Below are 23,028 nucleotides of genomic sequence, written 5' to 3'. Positions count from 1 at the left end.
TAAAAAATCAAATTCTGGCGAATGTACGAAAACCAAGAGTTCGCGACTGTATAAACAAACCAAATTATTATTTCCGCATCCTGAATCCGCGGCAACAAATACCAAAGTACTGGCACGCGTACACGGAGCATCAATTCCCAACGCGAGCTTCGGAACTCCAAGCAGTGGTGCATTTGCGATATTACTTTCCGCAAACTTTTCATCCCGTTTCTAAGAGGCGCTGTCCATTAGGAATATTATATTTCACGATAGACGACGCTGTTGACATTCTTTTCAATAAGCGCTTTTGGTCGCGCGACAAGCGACAAATTAGCTCCACCTCGCGGCGGCATAAAAGGCTTCGTAACAAAGACTCGCTTTCGCAATTTGCGGAGCTCAAAAGGTCTTTTTCCCAAAAAAGCATTTCACGCTTCAGCACCGTTTATGATATTATACTAAAGCGGATCCGATGGAATGGGTCAGTGGCGTGATTACGTTTTCTGGACGTGGTCATGTATATCCGGGGCTTAATCGCGGAGTCCAATATCCCAGGAGCGGCCACCATCGCCACCTCCCAAAGTCGCGCCAGGAAACTCACTTGGACGCTGGCGTGTCTCATTTTGGCCGGCATGACCACCAGGGATTTGTACTTTTTGGCCCTGGACTACTTGAGTTTTCCAGTCAATGTCGGAGTTAAAGTGTCCGATTCCAGAGTCCTGCCCTTCCCGGCCGTCACAGTTTGCAATCTGAACCCTGTCAGTCGGAGATCGTTCTGCTCCCATAAAGGGTTCGAGAGACCGGAAGTGGTGGACAACGTGGTCTGCGCCACTCTGACCGACGTCCTTGAGAATATTTCCTTCTCCTGCTTCGCGGAGAAGGTAAGGGCTGACAGTTACCATAAAAAACTAAACTTTCAATTCAATTCGGTTAATTTTTTTATACTTATGGTATTGGCCAAGTCTTAAAGATTATAGGCCGACTCTATACAGACATTTTCATACTAGTCTTAATATATTATAATCTTACCTAGACACAGAAAATAACGAACAGAAACGTCTAGTTAAAAGTATATACAATAGTTTAATATTTTATATTAATCCATTAGAACGGTTTTTTTAGCCTAATTCTCAAACTTTCTTATACTATCTCGGGTACGCTTTATTAAACAACTTCTTCCCAGAGTAAAAACTCAGTTTATTTATCGTTCAGTCTTAATGGCGGATAGCGTTATCGTTAGTTTTTGTCTCGTTTCCGAGTAGATACGGCTAAAGTATTAAATAAAATAAAACTTTTAACTTGTAGACACCGATTAGATGGCGCCACTAACAAAAGGACATCTCGAGGTGTTTCTCCCCGATTTTTTTCAAACTCGGTGGTTAAGTAAACCTTCATGTACCTTGAAAGCTCCTAAAGGGAAAAGTTTCAATGGACATTCGTTTTTCCATGTATGGCAAGCAAAAATGTTTCTCTCTAAACTTTTTTTTTAAACTTTCTCTACGTAAAATAGCATGACAAAATCACAGATTGTAAACTCTTAAGATTTGACCAAAATTTTATTGATTTTACTAGAGTTGTTAATTTTCCGGAAAAATAAAATGCGGAATGTTTTCCGAATTTCAACGCTAGATTTTACCAGATTTTATCAATTTTACCCAATTGTTTTGCCAAAAAAAATTATTTTATTTTTAATATTTGGAAAATGTTAAAGGGGGGAGGGACCCTTACAATCCGTGATTTTGCCATGCTATTTTACGTATAGAGAAAGTTCAAATTTGAGTTGCCATGGCAAAACGAATGGCCATTGAAACCTTTCCCTTTAGGAGCTTCCAAGGTACATAAAGGTCTACTTAACCCCTGAGTCTGAAAAAAATCGGAGATAAACACCTCAGGATGTCTCGTTGTAAGTACTATTAGGTGGGGTGGCGGAGTGGTTAGCGCTTTCGCCTCGCAGCAAGAGGAGCCGGGTTCGTTCCCAGCTTGTGGCACTGGGCGGAAACTCGGAATAACTCCTTCTGCGTTGAGTTTGCAAGCTCTTTCCCCACTGGGTTAAGGGGTTTTCCCTCGAGCTCTTCGGTTTCCCCTTCCATAAAAACTTGTTGAGGTTAACGGTAATAGTTAGTGTAGGGAGCTGTTGCCTCGCGTGGCATGAGGGCTTGCCACCACCCTCCTACGCATTGTAACCCGGCCACCTGAATTAAAGGCTTCAAAAGTCGCTTGATGACTTAGGCCTAAGGTGGTGCCTTAGGTATTAGCCTAGCTGATTATTATTATTATTATTATTATAATTCACATTTGTTATGTATGCCCTTACGGAAAAAAAATAGGAGTCCAATTGGGAACATATTGTTCTCCAATAGGACCTATAGGATTTCGTTTTAAAATATATATTGATCTATTGGGCTGGAATTGGGACCCAAACATATTGGGATCAAATTGAATCCCAATAGAGTACCAATTGGATTTGTCTGAATTAAAGGCTTCAAAAGTCGCTTGATGACTTAGGCCTAAGGTGGTGCCTTGGGTATTAGCCTAGCTGATTATTATTATTATACTTTAATTATTGTTTGTAAAAGCGTTGCCAACCTTATTATAAAGGCCCTTGCAGGCAACGTTTCTTCAATTTGTGTCTGGCATTTTAATTCGCCAATTCTGGCTACTAGGGTCTCTCGTATCTGAACCCAGTTTATTAGGCAAAGCAAAGGTTTTAAGAGTTAAGACGCGTAAAAAATATGTCGTTGCAAACTGTTGCATTCTAACGATTTGGCATTTACGATTTTTAACTTCTTTTAAGTAGTTTAATTCCCAGAAGAAAAATGATGCCCCATTTCATTAATTAGTCATCCACATCGAATACCTTTATAACGAACTTCTTGAAAACCTCTAATTAGGTAACGCGTCGTTAAAATGTCTATCCCAAAACGAAAGTAAAATAAAAAAAATAACGGTAAAAGAAATAGCTCAGGGAACATTAAAGGGTTGCCACATATTTTCCAGATTCAAATTCCCTGACTTTTCCAGAGGTTTTTTCTGATTTATTTTGAGCCAAAATTTGCTCAATTTTTAAACTTTTTCTTATTAAACATTTTCCTTGGCCACCAAAATTAAATTCCATGATTTTTCACTGGCGTTTGTACTAGTTCTTAAAATTCAATGACATTCATTTTAAACACGTTTTCAAATTCCTTGACTTTCCCAGGTCATCTAGGTTTTTTAAGATACTGACTACGGAGGCGACGGTTATTGTCCGAACTGGTGGTAGTGCTCAGAATAGGGGATATTAGTTCCAACTTCGAGTGGGGCCGCAAAAATAGCAATTGTTCTGGCAATTAGGTACCAAAGATGAAAAATAAAGCCAAGGTTTCGTTCAGGGATCAATCAACCAATGTTAGAAGTCAAAATTTCAATCTTTACTAGCTACGAAATTTTTAGTAAATGTAAATCTTTTTCACTTTGCAAAAACTTTAAGCATCAACTCGGAATAATTTATAGTTAGTGGTACAGGTAATTATACCGAAAATACCTGGTAACGATCAAGATGGCCACTGGCCCCTTTAAACTCTTACATTATTTATTCTACTCATCTGATTACGACGAATCAAACTTTATTCCATAGCAAATAATTGTAGCTATATAAATAGGACGTTCTGAGTAAGTGGGGTGGCCATGGCAAATCGAATGGGTAGTGCAACGTCCTCTTTTAGGAAATTTCATATCTCATATAGGTCAACATTAAGCCCGACTTTGAACAAAATCGGAAACATACACCTCGGGTACTCTCCTTGTAAGTTCACTAAATACGTTAACGAATGGCCAATTTCCACCGCTGGTTTTCAGGTATTCCCTTAAAACAGGTTTACTTATTTATATTTGATGGCGTCTGGTCCACTAAGGCTCAACGGTCGACTCAGCTGACGGCGAGCTGACGAACAGTGTCCCGATGCTCCTCGAAGGCGACTGCTCCTACATCACCGGCAACTTAACGCTAACAAGGGCTGCGTTCAACAACTCTAAAAAAGCTCAGCGCTGAGCTCAACGGTCAGCGGTTTTTTGCTGAACGGGTTTTTAGACTTCCAGTTTTGACGTCACGTTGATCATCGGAGACTCAGCGGAAACATCGGCTGAGCGAGATGGTTTTTCCGTTGCTCATCGGTGTCGTGACGTCATTCGACAAAGTTAAAGGAGGGGTAGCAGACGATATTTTGTTCGTTAAGTCAGCGAACTATAAATCGTACAACAACTTTTAGATTTTTGTGACGTAGCGTTGACTAAAAGAACTCAACGATAACACAACGGTTTTTCTCCGTTGATAGTTGTTGAACGCAGCCAAAGAGACATCCCGAAGTGTAACCCACCGATTTTGTTCAAACTCGGGAGATTGGTAGACCTTCATGTATCATGAAAAATCCTAAAGGGAATTTATTCAATGGCAACGGTTTTGCCATGGCAACGAAAAATGTTTTTGACAACAACAAATGGAAATTTTCAAATTGAAAATAACATGGGATTCTGTGAAAAATTTTAACAAATTTCAAAATTTCGAAAATGCCAAAAAAAGAAAAAATAAATAAAAATTGTCAATAAAAACATTGATCAACTTTTGATCAACTTTTGATCAATTTGAGTTCAAAATCCCATGTTATTTTCAATGGGAAAATTTTATATTTTGTATTGTCAAAAACATTTTTCGTTGCCATGGCAAAACGGTTGCCCATGGAATAAATTCCCTTTAGGATTTTTCATCATACATAAACGTCTACCAATCCCCCGAGTTTGAACAAATTCGGTGGGTTACACTTCGGGATGTCATCATGTCTCCTTGTAAGTTTTTCGACTGTTCGGTTTCACCGAGTTTCCAGAAACGCGTGTTACCTTAGTTACCTAAGACTAAGACTAAATTAAACATTTTTTTAATTTTAATTTTAAAAATTTATTAGGAACTTTATGTTTCTATAATTGAAAAGGTTTACTCTTTATTTAAAATTAACCATTCTTTATTTATGGTCATACATAGAAGAGTTATAAAACACTAACAAACCTTTGGAAGGGATATAAATTTTTAATAAGCTACCTGTTATATACTTTCCAATACATGTAACACCAATATATCTCGACATGGGCATTGGAGATTGGAAGGCATAATAATGGAATGGCTCCCTGGGCCAAAAGAGTCTTCAAAGCTATAAAAATCTTTTCAAATCTCTTCCGCGTTGATTTTGTTTTTCCATAACAAGCCCATAATCTTTTGTGTTTGATTTTCAAGGTCACGTAAGGAACAATCTTTAAAGTACTTTTCTTGTAAATGTTTAATGGAGCCTTTTATTAGAATATTTTGGTTCGCCATTGAAAGCTACATAGGTAGCGGCTAAAGCAGACGCTATTAGTTTTTCCTCATCGTTATTCGTAAATTTGACTTTATAAATAATGATACTTGCATATTAATATAATTTTTACATCGTTTGCTTATAATTATACAAGTAATATTTATTGACCATATTTCAAATTATAATAATATGAATTAAAATAAAAGACTGATACTACGTTATTTATAAATAACGTAGGCATTGGTCTTGGATAATTACAATTTTGTAGATTTTTAATTTAAAATAAATATTTTATGATGCAGTATCAGTCGTTTGTTTTAATTCGTATTATTATCGAACGGGTTTGCTTATATTTGGATAAGTTTATTTAAGAAAGAACGCTCTTATGACTTTTTAATTTGTCTGTAGCAGACGCTAGATCATAGGCGCTACCTCGGAGACGCTAGATCATAGGCGCTACCTCGGAGACGCTAGATCATAGGCGCTACCTCGGAGACGCTAGCGCCGTTAAGCCACCTATACACTCGTTTCGGTAGCGAATTATTTCTTAAGTAGGTTTTTGGTTTTAGACGGTGTAATAGTAGGTTTGCATAGTACTGTAGTCTTTGCAAAGGAAATACATTTCCTAGTAATCGATGCGTATTCGAAATAGATCGATTTCTCTATACGTGATTAACGTAATAGTTACGTGTAGAATAGTTTGGTTAATATGTCACTGGAAATAATATTTAAATATAATTATTATCTATCGAATAAAGGCGGTGTTATTGTAATCGGATGTGGAGATCGGAAGTTACGCAAGTTTAAAGTAAACTTACGGCAGCGATCTTGGATGTACCGCCATATTGAATAGTAGTTGGTTTTCTGTTTACCCAAGTGAGTGACGTGACCCAGTAACTAGAAGCTATAAAACTCTTAAGTTGATTTATGTAGTCTAAATGTAACAATTACAATTGATAACAAACCAAATTGCTAAATAGTATTTAAATTTATTTAAACATTATTATTTTTTGCCGAGCGTTAGAAGCAAAATATTAGACACACTAAAAGAACTATTAATTGTATAAAAATAAATAACTTCGAAGCCAGGTATTAAATTTAGAGGTCGGGGATGGTTAACTTTTATTCAATAGATAAAGCTCTCAAAATCATTCGTAAAACGTTTTGATCAAGTAATTTATATTTCTGTATTATCCGATTAATTTTTTGATAAATTTGTAAAATTAATCGGAAAAACGACGTTTTTGTCGATAAAAAGCTCAAATTTAACGAATAACACATGTTTTTTAATCATTTTCCGAAATATTAACCGGTAAATTTCTTTGTTTACATTTTTTTCCCGAAAAAAATCAATTTAATCATGGATAATGATTAACCATCCCCGACCTCTAATTAAATTATAATAAAATTAACCGGTGTATTTTCTCTATTTTTCTATGAGAAAGATATCAAATTAAAATCTTAAATCTCCGGCAGATTTCCAACATATCAAATTGCCAGAAAGGAGATCGAGGAGCGGTGAAAGGGGTAAGACTATGAACGCGCTTATTATTTTTTTCACGAAATCGCGTTGGATAATTTAATTAAAACGTCGTTTATGGAACGGAACGTAGGAAATTTAAGCCTCCGATAAGAAATTTTAATTTTCTAACCAATTTCTTATATTTCAATAAACACAGGGCCTGAATAAAGTGCTGGGAAATCTCGGAGGAGCCGGACTCTCAGGATTAGCGGGAGCCGCTCTAGATAATTTGGTATAGATATATATGCCTCTTGATTAATCTAGGTCGGTTCAAAGCAGAGATAGGAAATTCGCTGCGCAGCGTATTTATTATCTCTGGTTCAAAGCCCATTTAGACATAAAATGTCATGGCGCAAACATTTCTAATCGAAACTGTGTTTACGCGCGTAGTGGTTTTCGAGATAATTTTTAATAGCCTGAAAGATATGGTGGCGGCTCTAGTGTATACTACCTGAATGGTACGATAGATGATCCTTTTCGGCAGTGCGTCCAACCTAGCGTATTAGGTCCGATTGGTCCAGATTTCCAAAGCTTAAGTAAATTGCGGTATGCTTGATCCGGGACATGCGGCGTCGTTTAAATACAAGCGAGAAAGCCCCTAGTGTCGCGTAGCGCCATCTTCAGAATAGTCGCGTTTAAATCTTCCCGATTGTAGGAGATCTTGGCTGGCGATTTATCTTTTCTTGCGAGCTGCCTGCAACGGTAGTGGAGTTACCTCACTAATTGTGCCATGACGCTACCAGACTAAAACAGGGTTGCTCAAATATTTCCCTAATTTCCCTGTTTTCGATTTCTAGAGATTTTCCTTAATCTTTTTAGGGCCAATATTTGTCAATTTTCATCTTAATCTTCATAACTTTTATAGGAATTAAATAATAATCAGAACTAAATTTATCACAGAAATATGGTACATTTCCAAATTCCGCGACATTTTTGGCATATTTCTGAATTCCCTGACAATTTAGGCATATTTCCAAATTCCCTGATATTTTTGGTACATTTCCAAGTTCCCTGACCTTTTAGGCATATTTCCAAATTCCTTGATATTTTAGACACCTTTCCAAATTTCCTGACATTTTAGGCACATTTCCAAATTATCTGACCTTTAAGGCACATTTCCAAATTATCTGACCTTTTAGGCATATTTACAAATTCCCTGACCTTTAAGGCATATTTCCAAATTATCTAACATTTTAGGCATATTTCCAATTTCCCTGACATTTTAGGCATATTGCTAAATTCCCTGACATTTTAGGCATATTTACAAATTCCCTGACCTTTTTGGCATATTTTGAAACTCCCTGACCTTTTAGGTATATTTTCAAATTAAGATAAAATACGTGAAAAAGTAGAAACGTCCAAAGTAAAAAGGGGGCAAAAAAGCTAAACCCTCACAAATTTAAAGTAATGATAAAACTTACGAAATACTCGAACCAATAGGTCTTCGAGAATTAAATTAAAAAGCGTAATTTGGACCAAATAGATCTTCCGAGTCAAAAACAAATAAAAATGGAAATAAAATAGCCAGAATTTCCAGCGGTAGACGGGTTTTGCCCTAGTTGTAGATCATCAGTACCGCGCGGGGAATCGGGCTTGCGACTAAACCGCATTGCGTAGCAACGGAAAGCCGAGTAGTGGGATATTGGTGGAGAATAAAATGTACGATAAGTTAAATTTAATAAAAACCACGTAAAGCAGTTAAAATACGCGAAAAGGTAGAAAGTTTAAATATTGGGCAAAGAAAGTAATGATAAAACTTACGAGAATAAAATTAAAACGTGAAACTTTACTTTAAATTTGTTAGGGTTTAGCTTTCTTGCCCCTTTTTACTATGGACTTTTCTCACTTTTCACGTATTTTAACTGCAATAGGTGGTTTTTATTAACTTTATTTTTTTAGGAACATTTTACAATTTCCTGACCTTTTACATGTATTTTCCAATTTCCTGACTTTTTAGGCTTCCTAGGCTTTTCCCTGATTTCAGGGCTGGATTTACCATAAGAAGATGCGATAGTTTTTTACATTTTTAATAAAATTTTCAGAACCAAAAGTGCATAGGGACTACGAACACCTGTACTCCCTTGTTACTACAAAATGGTAACTATTTTTTTCCGCAGGGAAAAGGGCTCGCCCTTGATGGCATAGGAAATGCCTTTGGAAAGGTCTTTCGAGAAACTACGGTAAAAACTATTTCAATAAATACAACTAGTTAAGCAAACATATAATCATGTAACAAGTGTTGTACAAAAAGCTCTAGGACATATTAACGCAACGCAAGGGTTTGTGTTTATACTAACCCAAAATTTCATTGATTTTCGAGCTCGTGCCGTTATATTTTCAAAGCGCACTTCAAAATCTAAACTATTTCAAGGGCGAAATGCTGTTTTTAATATGTGTATTAGGGAACATATACGTTTAGAGGATTTTATGATACCCTTATTAAGAGTAATAAAATGCAAAACCGTCTTAATATTTTTAAAAAATCGGCACCGAAAGTTTTACAAAATTTCCATTAAAACCCGAAATTTCCAAAATTTGTTGGTCAATTTTATATTTTTTTGGAAAATTTTAAACGATAACAAAATAATTGAAATGGGTAATTCAAACAATTAATTTCAAATATTTGAAAAAATAATAATTTAATTACTTTACGGGTTTAAAAGGAGTAATTGGAAAGGAGTGCCAAGCAAAAAATCCGTTTTTAGTATCTCAATTATATGGATCATATAACATTTCTTTAAACTTACAAATTTTGAGGTTATTATTAGTCAATTGAAATTTTAATTTTCATTGGTGCCTATTTTCCACCGAAATATAGATAACGCTTCAGTTTCCATTACGAAAGAATATTTTCAATTCATATTTTTAAAAATGGGGCGATTAAAAACTTATTAAAAATATCATTCTACAAAAGCTAAAACGATAATTAATTTTACATAAAACTGAAAATAGCTTCTTTATTTAATGAAAATTAAATCCCACATACTTACGTAACTACTAAATTAATTTGACCGAATTATATAGAGGTCGGGGATGGTTAACTTTTATTCAATAGATAAAGCTCTCAAAATTATTCGTAAAACGTTTTGATCAAGTAATTTATATTTCTGTATTATCCGATTAATTTTTTGATAAATTTGTAAAATTAATCGGAAAAACGACGTTTTTTTCGATAAAAAGCTCAAATTTTACGAATAATACATTTTTTTTAATCATTTTCCGAAATATTAACTGGTAAATTTCTTTGTTTACATTTTTTCCCAAAAAAATCAATTTAATCATGGATAATGATTAACCGTTACCGACCTCTAGAATTATATTTACGTCAATTTGCTATCGCTAAATATTGGCAAGCTATTTAATTTGGAAAAATATAGGGATGCTCTATCGGAGGAACGGAAAAAGATGGTCTGCCTCCAAAAATATTGGACCTTTTGAAGGAAACTACGTCGGTGCTGTTGGTAAGTCGAGACGACCCCAATTTATTAGCAAATACCAAAAATGTATTCGGGCTGCCAGAGAATAGGTGGGTTGCGCCTTGTTCGTCTCGTGATTCCCGGCATAAAAGCCACGCCCCTCCGCCTTTGTCCTGGCGTATTCTTCCCGCCTTTCCCTCGGTAAAGGGGAAGACACTCCGGTACGTTCGAAGCCTCTCTCTACTTGTAAGCGGAAAATATCTTCCAATATTCATTAAAACAGGGGTTATAATAGGCGAAACTATAAAGTCCAGGGGGCTGAAAAGTTGATAGTCACGTGACTTGTGGGAAGAACTGTAGCGCCATCTATCTTAAGAAATACGAACTATTATTAATTTTATTTTGCTAATGGCAGTTTAAATTTTGATAGATTCATCTAAATTATCTAATTATTATTATTATTTGAAATATCTTGTAGTAGAAAGTTTATTAGCTGTCTACAGTATCTGGAAGGAATATTTTTTTCCTTACCGTCACGTGATTGTATTTTCCCATTTTAACAAGTTGGTTAAGACCAAATTTACTTTATAGTTTCGCCAATAGTCTTAGTCGATAATTCAAAATAACGGTCAAAAACGCCGCCGATCAGTTTAGTAAAATATTTTCGGCGGCGTAATCGTCGGCCATTTTCGGTATGGAGATACAGGCCGGAAGGCAGGCAAGGCTGCCAGATTTAGATAGATCGAAAACGGCCAACTCTCTCAAATGTTTTCGTTTTCAAAACGAAAATTTTGCGGCGTAGCTATCGACTAAGACTATTGGGGCCACATATTATCCGTTAACCCGAATAAATTGTTGGTAATATTTATAAAAATGCAATCCCGAATGTCAGACTTCCGGGTGCTCAGTCGGGGGAGAAAATCTGCTCTCAACTCTTAGTCAAGTGTCGGATGTCATCGTGAGTGGAAAATGAAGATTCCGTAGCAGGCCATATTCTTCAATAACACGTTCTCCATCCTTCGCTTCTTTATTCAGATGACGCGCTTACCCGAGTGTGGAGGAGGCGCTTTGGGAGCGCTGGCGGGGAAACCAGAAGAGGATAAATCTCCGCTGTTCGTGCTGAACGAAATACTGCGGGACTTTTTGATTGACGTTTATCTGGAGCGACCCGATTTGGTCCGCGAGACGAGCCACCAGGGGGACGTCCTTTTGGCCGGCTGCCTCTACGCCGGGATACCCTGCACACACAGGTGCGACGTACATATAGCAAACTCCAATTTACTGCTACAACCCATTACGTGGCGCGCCCCGAAAGCTTCCATTCCTAACCGTCTCTTCCTTCTCCCTTTTCCGAGTTCGGCCAATGGAGTTCGGCAACTATCAACTCGAGACGGGCCCCGTTCGCGCTAGTCAAAAACAGTGGCGTCGCTAGGCTGTTTTAGGCGGCGCTTGAGTGACCTGTAACATTTCTGAAGCGCCACCTAAAATCTCCGTAAAGCGCCTCCTAAAATTCAGAATTTTTCCAATTCAATTGGCGAAAAGTTTCTTTGAAATGCTTCATTAAAAATGCTCATCAAAAACTTCATTTCAACTTTCCAAACCCTTTTGGGAAGGCCCCCTCCCCCATATCACTTAATGGGACGCCCCTGACCAGTGCGTATCGCCTAAAGGCCGACTACATAGTTATTCGGTTTACTCTGTCTTTCACTGGTAGTTGGTTGCTTGTATAGCACATGTGTCTTGCAGCGAGCCAACTTTCAGTGAAAGACAGAGTAAACCGAATAATTATGTAGTCGGCCTTTAAGCGCCGCCAGTTTTGAAATCCTGGTGACGCCACTGGTCAAAAAGAACATCGAAGGGTCCAAACGGTATTTTTAAGTTCATAAGAACCACCATAAGTGTATAATATTGTTACATAAGTGTGACACTTCCTATTCTTCACACGCCAAAGTTTTACTGAGAGCTATTCGCGAGACCGACTGCATTACGGGCTTCGTCATCATTTTGCGTCCACTCGCTAACGCGTCCCACGTAGCCTTTGACAGCGCCTCGCTAGGGGGATATTTTCTTCTTGTGATGACGTCACTCCGTTACTAGGTCTCTGTAAAATATTCCCCAAAGTGACAAACGTATGGAACAATATTATAGACTTATGGAACCATCTATCGACTGTAATTCAAAATTGCTAAAATACGTGAAAAGGTAGAAAAGATCCTAGTCAAATGGGGCAGAAAAGCTAAACCCTAACCAAGTTTATAGTAATTAAAAAACTTTCGAATTATTCGGACCAATAGGTCTTCAAGGTGTTTTCATAAAATCCGGCTATGTCCCGTCCCCCCCCCCCCCCCCGACAAAAAATGTCCCCTTGGTCTTTGATGGGAGCTCAATTCAGTACGTTCCAGTTCTAAGACCGTCGGCGGAACTCCCATGAATATACGTCAACAAGCCGGTAAACATGTCTCCCACAAAATCAATGAAAACCAAGACTACAGACTGTTACATGTCCCTTCCTAGAGTATACCACCTTCTAGGCAGTTCTTTGGTGCTCTAAACCTGTTTAGAGTTTAGTGGTTTTTTTTTTGCCCCTTTTATTATAGGCTTTTCTACCTTTTCCCGTGTTTTAGCAGTTTTCGAATCTCAAAGTGATTTCAGAAATCAAGAACTGATTTTGAGATATATATCGAAGAACGATTTTCGTGTAGATTTTCAGTTTTTTAGGCTGATTTTGATATTTGTTAACCCGTTTTACCCCGGATTTCAGAAGTTAAATAAGTGGGGCATTCAGATTTAATATTTTGGTACAATTTTGGTGGCTCCTTTAAAGTTTCAAGAAGACCCCGGCCCCTGTGGTTCCGCCACTGATCGTAATAACTATAAAAAATGCCAAAAGATCACTCTGCGATGCAAATTGTAACATTTATTTTATGTCTCAAAGGCGAAGGGTGCAATAGGTATAAGTGGTATTTAGATCAAAAAGGAGATGCACAGCTTTAGCCCCATCCGAAATGAAATCCAGGATACGCTCGTGATAACGGGAAAAAGTCGGTTATTCCATTGTGAAGGTAACTCGTCCGTGTCGACTATTCTAAAACTGGCAGATTCGCGTAGAAAACAAATATACGACATAATGTTTGGAAGGACAATATTAGAGATTTTGCCTGAACCTTTTAGGGACAAAAAGGAAAATTTCAAAGTTTATATTTTACTTTTATCAAAACTTTTATCAAACTCTATAACGAAATCAACGTCCAAATTTAGAAATGAAATACGTGTCAAACCCACGAACGTTTTCGCAATCCTTTCGTAATGACAAACGGTACCGCGGTATAAATTCAACGAAACTTCACTTAATAGGAGTATGTTTTGAGGATAAGTCATTCCAGTTACTCCCCTCTCTCCCTCCCCCCTCTCTCTCTATCTGCACGCAAAGTTTAGTTAGCGCAAGCCACAATTACTTTGGCCATTGATGAGCCGTCGTGCAAATTACCCGTCAAGCTCAAACAGGTCGCCGCAATTGGACGAGCAAATAGTTCCCGATCGATAATGTCGCGGGAACGAGGACTGAGCGGGAACTTCGGGGATACATCAAGAGATGGAGAGTGGGCCCGCGAGAGAACAGTCTGCCACGACGGAGACACGTGGATGGGGACGGAGTGGCCCGAATTTAAATCTCCTAGGACACGACCCCAATAATGTACTTTAGGTTATCTTTTCTCCGGCCTTTGCTCTCGTATTCGCAGTCGAAAGTAGCCAATGCTCCGGGTGAAATAGGACAACGCGTACAATCTATGGTCGTCCCTTATCTCTTATTCATGGACAAATTAAAAGTAACTTCGGAACTCTTTACAAACGCTGCCAAGTCATCTTGGCAAAATATCTAAAAGACAACGTAGAAGCTTGTACGTTTCCGTCCAGAATAAATGCTTAAGCTCTCTACTACGTAGCTGTATAATATGTCCCAGATATCTAACGGGCGGCGATATATTTTAAGCAACTCGAATAATTTTATAAGAACGCCTAAATTGTAATAATTGATTACAATGAAATTTTGACCCGCCTTCTGACCAAACCCAAATTTTAAAATTGCATATGTGGTCCGTAATTGAGGTCAAAGTTTATAACTGGCGATTCTATGTGAGCCGACGACCGTGTTAAAAATTATCATTCGGCACGCGTTAAATATATTCATAATTTTCGAGAAATTTTGTGTAAACTCAAGATGTGCAAACGTTAATTATTAACGTGTAAAAATATGTTTCTTAAATGATGCGAATTCTTTTCATTCCGCGTGCCATAAAATAAATTCAAATCAAATTCTATTAGCTTTCGTTGCAATACGTCTCTGCGTAAAGCGCGTCTATTTTGATGTGTTCAAGAATTTTCATTCGTAATACTACCAAAATGGCTTCTAGATATAATGTTGGACCTGTAATTAAAAATAGCCATCGATCTTGGTAATCGGACGCGCAAATAGACGCGCATCTGTAACATCTGCAGACTGCAAAATTGGGAGCATGACGTCACGCCGTAGCTCTGGCTATGGCATAAATAATAACATATATAGATCGGGCGATTTAGGGTTTGACCAATAGAACAAATTGTAACAGAAAATTATTTTTGCAATGTTTTCCCAACAATGGTCCGAATCGGCCCCTCAAAATCCCCTCATGGGAAAATGGTCAAAACTGGACAAATGTTGTCACAATTTCAAATTTTTTCTTAAACCGCTGCAGTGACAACTTTAAAATTAAGCCCCGCCTTTATATATTGAGATATAAAAATAAATGTTTTTAAAATATCATGAAGTATCAGTCGTGATTCCAAGACTTTATTTAATTATTAGATTTTAACCATAGTAACGAACTTTAATTTAAATGATGATGTACATGTACATTGGATAATACAGTTCTCGTAATTGTGACCTCCACCAGCCTTAATCCAGAATGGCGGACGTCAAGAAGATATTTCCCGGGGAACTATCTCTAGCAGCTGCTATGATACCGCCCATATTTCGATATACGTTCACGGTATGTTTTTGGAATTTAAAAAAAAACTATTAGAATACGCGAAAAAAACGGTCACTTGACCTCATTCGTCCGCCATCTTGCAAAATGGCTCTATTTCTTAGTGCATGTATAATAATAATAATAATAATAATAATAATAATAATAATAATAATAATAATAATCAGCTAGGCTAATACCCAAGGCACCACCTTGCAAAAATCAATCCGAATTTAACAAAAGTATAACAGATAAATTATTTTAAATCGACTGGACTTTTAATGTCATTAAATCACATGGCCGTGTTACAGCGAGTCGTAGGGTGGCCTGGCAAGCCCTTCATGCCACGCGAGCCAACACGAACAGAGGCTGTGAATTCGGGAGTGTCCAAGACGCCAAAGCCAATAAGAGCAGACCATTAACTTGCATCACGGCGACCGTCCCCAAAACCTACCACAATCGGCGATGACCTCGGATGACCCTGACAGCTAGCGGAGATTGTATTCACCACCATCTAAATAAACCATCAAGTATAAATAAGTTATATAAAAAATCCAGAAAGGTATACTAGCTCCCGTCGAACAATAGGAATTTTGGGCTATTTCAATAATAAAAAATCTTCTGGTGTTACGGGGTTTGGTTTGGAACAAATTTGAATATTTCCCCCGACAATTTGGAACAATTTTAGATACTTCAAATAAATTAGGGTTGTTAATTTTCCGGAAAAATAAAATGCGGAAAAATTTCCAGAAAATTTTCCGAATTGCGGAAAATTTTCCGCAAATCGGAAAAATAAAAAATTTAAACATAAATTACTTTTCAAGGGTTTTTAATGTTTTAAACTTTTTATCGATTTAAAATGACTAATATCAGTAAACATACTACAAAACATTAATAGTGTTACATTTCAACCAGTTTAAACTAGTCTGTAGGTTTAGTTTTACTTTTAGATTAGAAAAATTGAGGTGAAAATGCCGCTTTATTTAAATTTGCAAACAATATATTAGACAAATCATGGAATGAAAACGTTTTTAATATTTTTCGGAAAAATACGGAAAATTTTCCGGAAAAAAGGCCTCGGTAATTTTCCGGAAAATTTTCCGACTTACAACACTAAAATAAATGAAAAATAATTAATTGTTGATGGTATAATTTTGAGTTTCGCATTAATCCCTTGGGATAATTTAAACATTTATTTTCATTATAAATATTTTATTTTATGACCATGGTTGACCAAATTAATACTTATTAAAAACAAAAGAACTGCTACTTCATGGTTTATTTAAATTAAAATCACTCGGGAGCTTTCGGACCGAGGTCGTTCTTCATCAATTGTAAGACGCGGCTGAATAAGGACCTCGGTCCGAAAGCTCCCGAGTGATTTTAATTAAAATAAACCATGAAGTAGCAGTTCTTTTGTTTTTAATAATTATTAATTTATTTTCATTTTTAACATTCAAAATTTTCGATAATTTTAAATACACGTAACTTCAATACTTATAGTTTATACCTTTATTTACCTGAAATCGTCCTTATTAGATGCTCAAATGCATTTGATCAGCTTACGATTCTCTGAAAACGGAATAAGGGTCAACGTAGTCGCGAAGCTTTTGATCTAGCCGCGATACAAAGATACCGTTGTATCTGGTGGTCCATATATCGGTTTCTCATTGGTGCGCTTTCGCTTTGGTAGCCCGCCGTGTACCGCCTCATTTCCAGGAAGGGAGACGAAATGTAATTAGTGGCATCGCGGGCGGAAGTGACCAGAGGGGGGCTCTGTTATTCTTCCCCTTTTCCGGGATCTGAACAAAGGGAATTTTGCTTTTCTTTTTGAACAGAGACTTCGAAGCGTTCTTCTATCCGGGTTACGGGAATTGTTTCACCTTTAACACGGATGCCTTCAACGGGCAGAAGAGAATCAAAGAGACTGGTTTCACCGGACCCCAACACGGTATATACTCATCAAACTCGAACTACCTTTATCATTAAAGTACCTACCTTCAGCGACACCTACTAACAAATATATAAGCTATGCCCGTCGAGTAAATAAAGCGACCCACACGAGCGATTATTATTGTTTCGAATGACAAGTTGCGTTGGTACTTGACACAAATATAAAAGTTACACTTACCTCAGTGCCAATACGAGTTGCCATCGACTGTAGCGTCGGGAATCAAATGGATCAAAAGTAGACCAAGCACCTGTAAAGGTGTTCCATCCGATTCGTGTCTGTATTCAAGGAGATGCCGATTTTACTCATCGAGGGTGAAAGAACCCACTCTTAGGACTCAACTCCAATACCGCGAGAGGTGATACCCCCCACTTTAAATCACTGTTTATTTTTGCCTTCCTTCTCTCCATCAATATCGTTGTGGTTTTTACTTTTAAGCGACATAAAGCCAGTGGCGGCTTAAGAAGGCTGGGTTCCCAGGGCGGCGGCAGTGTTTTGTGACACCCCCCAGGACCGTGCAGAAGTTTTCGCGGGTCCGTCTTCTTCAAGTTTAATCGTTCTGATTTGCACCCCCCCCCCCCCCCTCGAGCTTCTCCGATGGCACCCCCTGCTGCCCTGGTACCCGGGGCGGACCGCCCCCCCCTTAGGCCGCCACTGCATAAAGCGTGATAAAAACGTTTTCCCCACTCTCCTAGCTGTGGGAATATTACGTGTACAGTACGTTTCGTTCGGTTTTTACTTTATCCTAGGAGGATTCATGTGTACCTGGAGAAGAATTAGGGGGCCACGGGAGAGGTTGCTCAAAGCCTCAAACCCTTGGACATAAAACTACAACGGAGCCGTATAGTGGTGAAAATGTGAACTATGACCACGTGTTTGGTTTAGGTACTGAATAAAAAATTATATTTTTATGGCACCTAGAATCGCTACGACAGTTGTCAAAGCAACAATATTTTCCCATAATTAAATTTAAAACTTAACATTCATTGCAACTTTCTTTGAAATTATATAGTTTTCGGGCAAATTTCTTCGACGTGGCCTAAGATAAAAACCGTTAAAGTTCGAAATACTGTCTAGTAGACCAATGTTTTGGTAAATCCTAGGTTACTTTGAAGCTTTGTAGGTGGCGCTAAAAACGTTATGTCCAAGTATTTGACACACCAGGCGACAGCTGTTGCCGAGCCGCGAGGCATTGGTCGGGGGAATACGAATTTCTTCTCCAGGTACTCTTAATCCTCCTAGCTTTATCAATACATTCCCAATAGTCATTTTTATCGAGTATTTAGTATTTTTGAAACCAGCATCTGGCTCGGCTCGGCTCATTTATTTTCTAGTCGAGTCGAGCTATCAAAAAGCTCGCTCACACTCGGCTCGTGAACCGTGCTACTCACTCTCTTCAAAGTATAGACCAATTCCGCGAGGCAGAAGACCCTTTCACGAGAGAAACGCCATTAGAGACTGATTTACTATAGATGGCGCCCATAGTCTGAAACGTAGAAATCTTAAATTATCCAAAACCCGCGAAAAATTACATTTCTTTCGTGTTTCTTTTAATGCTGATTTTTCCTCAGATGAATTTTTGTTATAATTTTTACTTAAAATATTGCTTAAAATAGTGTTGGAAGCCGCAAAACAAATTAAAATGGCGCTATAAAATCAAACATCTAACGGGCTCTGAATGTACGTTTCCCTGTTTGTGAATCGGTGTATTCCCGCAATGGAGAGTTTAAGGAGGGTACTAACCATAGATATAGGAAACGTATATAAAGGTTTAGATAAAATATTTCAAAGGGAGTTAATACGGAGGTGACAGCTAGCAGAAACGCGTAATTTCTGCAGGCTATCCTTATAAGGCGCTATCTATCGGTAAGAAAGAGAGAGCCATTGTCTCCTGCTTAAATATTATACTAAAAGTCACCAACAGATGGTGTCTAAAGACTACGGCCTGCGGAAAGGTCAAGCACTTACAAGGAGACGACCCGAGGTGTAACACACCGATTTTGATCAAACTCGGTGATTTGGTAGACCTTCATGTAACTTGAAACACCCTAAAGGGAAATGTCTCCATAGGCAACCGTTTTGCCATGGTAACCAAAAATGTTTTTGACAACACAAAATGGAAATTTTCCCATTGAAAATAACATGGGAATCTGACCAATATTAAGGGTACCCCCCCCTGTAAAAAAATTTAATTTTTGAAAATGCTAAAAATAGAAAATATAAATAAGAAAATAATGAAAAAGTTCGAAGTTGATTAAAATCTTTACAGGGGTACCCTTACATTTGGTCAGATTCCCATGTTAATATTAATATTTCCAATATAAGAAATTGAAAATTCTGTTAAGCACTCGAGCACCTAAACAGGTTCCCATTCGTAACTAAACCTCTCTTTCATTTATTTCTCCTAGTCCATTAATGATACAGTTGGTTTTAAAGAGTGAATTAGGATAAGTTTCTTTCAAAAAACCGGGCTCAGGTTTGGAGTTGACTTTAAACTTGGAAACTTCGGAGTACATGCCGACGACGCAAGAAAGCGGGGCCCGAGTGATCGTGCACGACCCCAGGAGTCGGCCCGACCCCGACCAAGACGCCGTCCACGTGCCCCCCGGGGCCGTCAGCTACGTGGGAGTTAAACTAGTCAGTACATTCGTAATTCAATCTCGGTATTCGAGATAAGTTGTGACGACAGATGATGTCCCGGCTTACTTCAGTTTTGTTGGCCAAGGATAACGAATACCGAGAATATCCCACTCCCTCTTAAGGACAGCGCGGCGGGTGGTTCAATGTCTTGGCATTTCCTTCCAGATTAACATCACTCGATTGGAGAGCCCCTACCCGGATGACTGCAGCGACGAATGGCGAGCGCCCACCCTCAGAGGATGGGCCCACGAGTTGGGCTATCACTGGTACACACCGCAAGTAAGGTCGCTTTACAGGGAAATTATTTATATTTGGATAATTACTTATAATTATTAGTCTTAGGCGCATTACGGGGAGGGAAATTGGGAGAGTTTCATTGATAAGCGAGTCATTTCGTGGAAATCTCGTTCCACGCTGGGTTTTCCTCCGCTTCGCGAAAGCCAAGCGCTCTTGCGCGTGCAGTGAACAACAACTCTACAAGAACTTGATTGATAGATGACCAATAATTGGTCTTTTCAGTGTACAGAGGCACGTAGTGGATAAACTCGAGGAGCTAATAAGTTGCTGGATTTTCGTCTGCTAAACAGACGTTTTAAATTGAAAAATCCTGCAGCTAAACGAGCTTCTAGTGTTGGTTGCTGGATGGCACTAACGGTAACTTAAAAGGCCAATTCGTTGACGCTGATGAGTAAAATAGGTCATTGAGAGGGACTCTGAAATGTTATTCCACCTCGCTGTACTGTTTAACAGATTTTAGGAGCATGAATAGGTTTTTCGCTGGGCAGACTTCGAAACAAATTTCAAGCTTTTTTTCCGCTTAATCGCTCGCAGAATTTAATAAGGCGCAGATTATTTAAGTTATTATTATTATGTTCCATAAGTGTGTCAGTTAGTTCAAATATTTACTAAGTCGGACATCATAGCGTAAAAGATAAAAGCCTCTAGGGGGAAAAACGTAGCTTAAAAACAACTTATCACGCACCAGTCCTAGCTACTCCTCGGCGCTGCACTCAGCACGCAATTCACTATGACCACTAAAAAAGAGCACTCTCTGTAAAAATTTAACACGAGCAAGATAGGATCTGAAACACCTACTTGAAAAATTATAATAATCTTAAGGTTAAAACCATTATCCATACTTTTAAGCTGTCCGGAGTTACGCAACTACCAACCTTTAGCATTCAGTCCCAGCAAAAGTGTGACTCGAAATTGGTCGTACACATACACTCGTGGCTCGAGGGGCAGGTCACTTCCTTGATTAACGACGCACCCCTCAAAAGATTAAATCCGATTTAATCGTGATTATTTTAATTAAATTCGATTTAATCGTGATTATTTTGATTAAATTCGATTTAATCGTGATTATTTTGATTAAATTCAATTTAATCACTATTAAGGTGATTAAATTACGTTTAATCATGATTAGAATAAGAGATAATTTTTTTTAAACATTACAACTTTAATTACGCAATAAAAGCAAGTTAAAAACATATCTACATATGTATCAACGACGACGATGATTAGAATGTTTAAATCTGATTAAAATGATTAAATCCTGATTACAAAAATTATATCGTGATTGGTATGATTAAATCGTACTTTAGTTTTGATTTTAATGATTAATTCTCGATTCGACCGATTATATTGATTAAATCGTGATTAAAATGATTAAATCTAATTAAAAATATTAGATCATGATTAGAATGATTAAATCTCGTTTAAATGATTAAATCCTGATTAAAAAGATTAGATCATGATTAGAGTGATTAAATATCGTTTAAATCGTGATTAGATTTTTTAATCTTCATTACCCTGATTTAATCATTTTACTATGATTAAGACGCACCCAAAATGGAAGTGACCTGCCCCTCGTCGTGGCCGGGCCAAAGTATTCGTCAAATGTAGCGTCTTATTAAATGCGGAGCGAATTGCGGTGGAAAACCGTCATTATAAGTGAAGCGTATCCAGAATCGATCACCGTACGAGCGTGCAATTTCCGTCGACTTCCTCTAAGACAATACGATCGCGTTAGCCGTATAAATTTCGCGTAACGATCTTAAACGAAACTCATTCGAATCAGTCGGCATTAACCAGTCCTCTAATTGTTCGCACTAAACGCTTTCCCGACCATCATCTATTCGCAGTTATGCCTCAAACTTTGTCTGCAAGAGCGGACAATCGGCCGATGCCAATGCACTTCGACCCTGGCTCCCATCACTCCCAGCCAAGTGGACAGACCTCGCTGTAACAATGGCAACCAGAATGGTAAGTTTCAATAATTAAGGGGTGGAAGCCGTTTCAGTCTAATTAGCGATCAAACTCCGATACGCGACAAGAACCGAGAGGGCAGATTTCGGGAAGTGGACGGAACCACTTATCCGAGCTATATACTCGATTCTACAATAACAAGTTAGACTAAGACCGAGTTGTGGAAATGTAATCGTATCACCTCCATTTGGTCTCGGTATGCAGCAACATCTCAAATCTTGACGAGCTTCCACGCCTATTGTTCGTACTAATCTACGGTTTGCGGGGAATTCCCCGCTTTGAATTAAGGTTTTATAGTTGTTATTATGTAGACCCCTTAAGATTGAAATAGAGCGCGTTTAAACGACTATTCACGCCATTTGAGGATTTGCGGATAGCCGTATTCTCCAGAGGCCTATCCGATATCACCACTAATTGCTCGAGATTCGACGTAAATAAATTCCACCAAATAATTTTCGATACTATGAGAAAGTTAAGGTTATAAAAGCGTCTTTCGTTGTAATGGGTTCTAACTTGAAGATTATCGTCTTATCTAAACGTACATGTTTCTTATCAAAATGCATATACGGCTACGTGAATAGAGTATATTTCAATATATATCACTTAATTATGATTGGTATTTCAATTCTATCATTACGTAATCGATATTTAATTTTTATACTAGGGTACATTAAAAAAATAGATTTATTTACTTTGATCGCCATTTTGTTCCAACCATGACTGCTACGGTGTATTTGTAGAATGACAGATTGACAGTAGGAACAATCGCTGTTAGGCGAGTCGACATAGTTCTCGGAATTGGAGGTAATGAATGAGATTTATTCAACCCCATTGTACATTATAATGAAATTAATTTAAAAATTAAGAAATATGGGCTAGTTACAATATTAATAATTTTTGGTTTCCCATTGGGATAAAATGGCTTTGG

At 37.8% G+C, this 23,028-nt stretch overlaps 1 protein-coding gene across 1 annotated transcript; it reads left to right on the top strand.

The window, feature by feature from the left end:
• The first annotated feature begins 491 nt into the window (after positions 1–491).
• Positions 492–22,080, top strand: LOC149932253 (epithelial sodium channel subunit gamma-like). Its single transcript, XM_090157089.1, has 7 exons — positions 492–857; positions 10,200–10,283; positions 11,274–11,488; positions 17,080–17,192; positions 19,669–19,841; positions 19,998–20,111; positions 21,913–22,080. The coding sequence occupies exons 1-7, from the start codon at positions 492–494 to the stop codon at positions 22,078–22,080; spliced, it is 1,233 nt and encodes a 410-aa protein (XP_090013215.1).
• The last annotated feature ends 948 nt before the right edge of the window (positions 22,081–23,028 follow it).

Source organism: Leiobunum rupestre, chromosome 8, assembly GCF_980474605.1.
Source record: "Leiobunum rupestre chromosome 8, qqLeiRupe1.1.hap1, whole genome shotgun sequence".
Classification (NCBI taxonomy): domain Eukaryota; kingdom Metazoa; phylum Arthropoda; class Arachnida; order Opiliones; family Sclerosomatidae; genus Leiobunum; species Leiobunum rupestre.
The sequence above is the reverse complement of the archived record's forward strand: the minus strand, read 5'-3'. Positions and strand labels throughout refer to the sequence as shown.

Bases quoted from the DNA above. Each gene is read 5' to 3' on its own strand.
- LOC149932253 (XM_090157089.1), top strand. From the start codon at position 492: ATGTATATCCGGGGCTTAATCGCGGAGTCCAATATCCCAGGAGCGGCC. The intron at 858-10,199 runs GTAAGGGCTGAC...GGAAAAATATAG, and splicing joins TCTCCTGCTTCGCGGAGAAG to GGATGCTCTATCGGAGGAAC. The intron at 19,842-19,997 runs GTAATTCAATCT...ATTTCCTTCCAG, and splicing joins TTAAACTAGTCAGTACATTC to ATTAACATCACTCGATTGGA.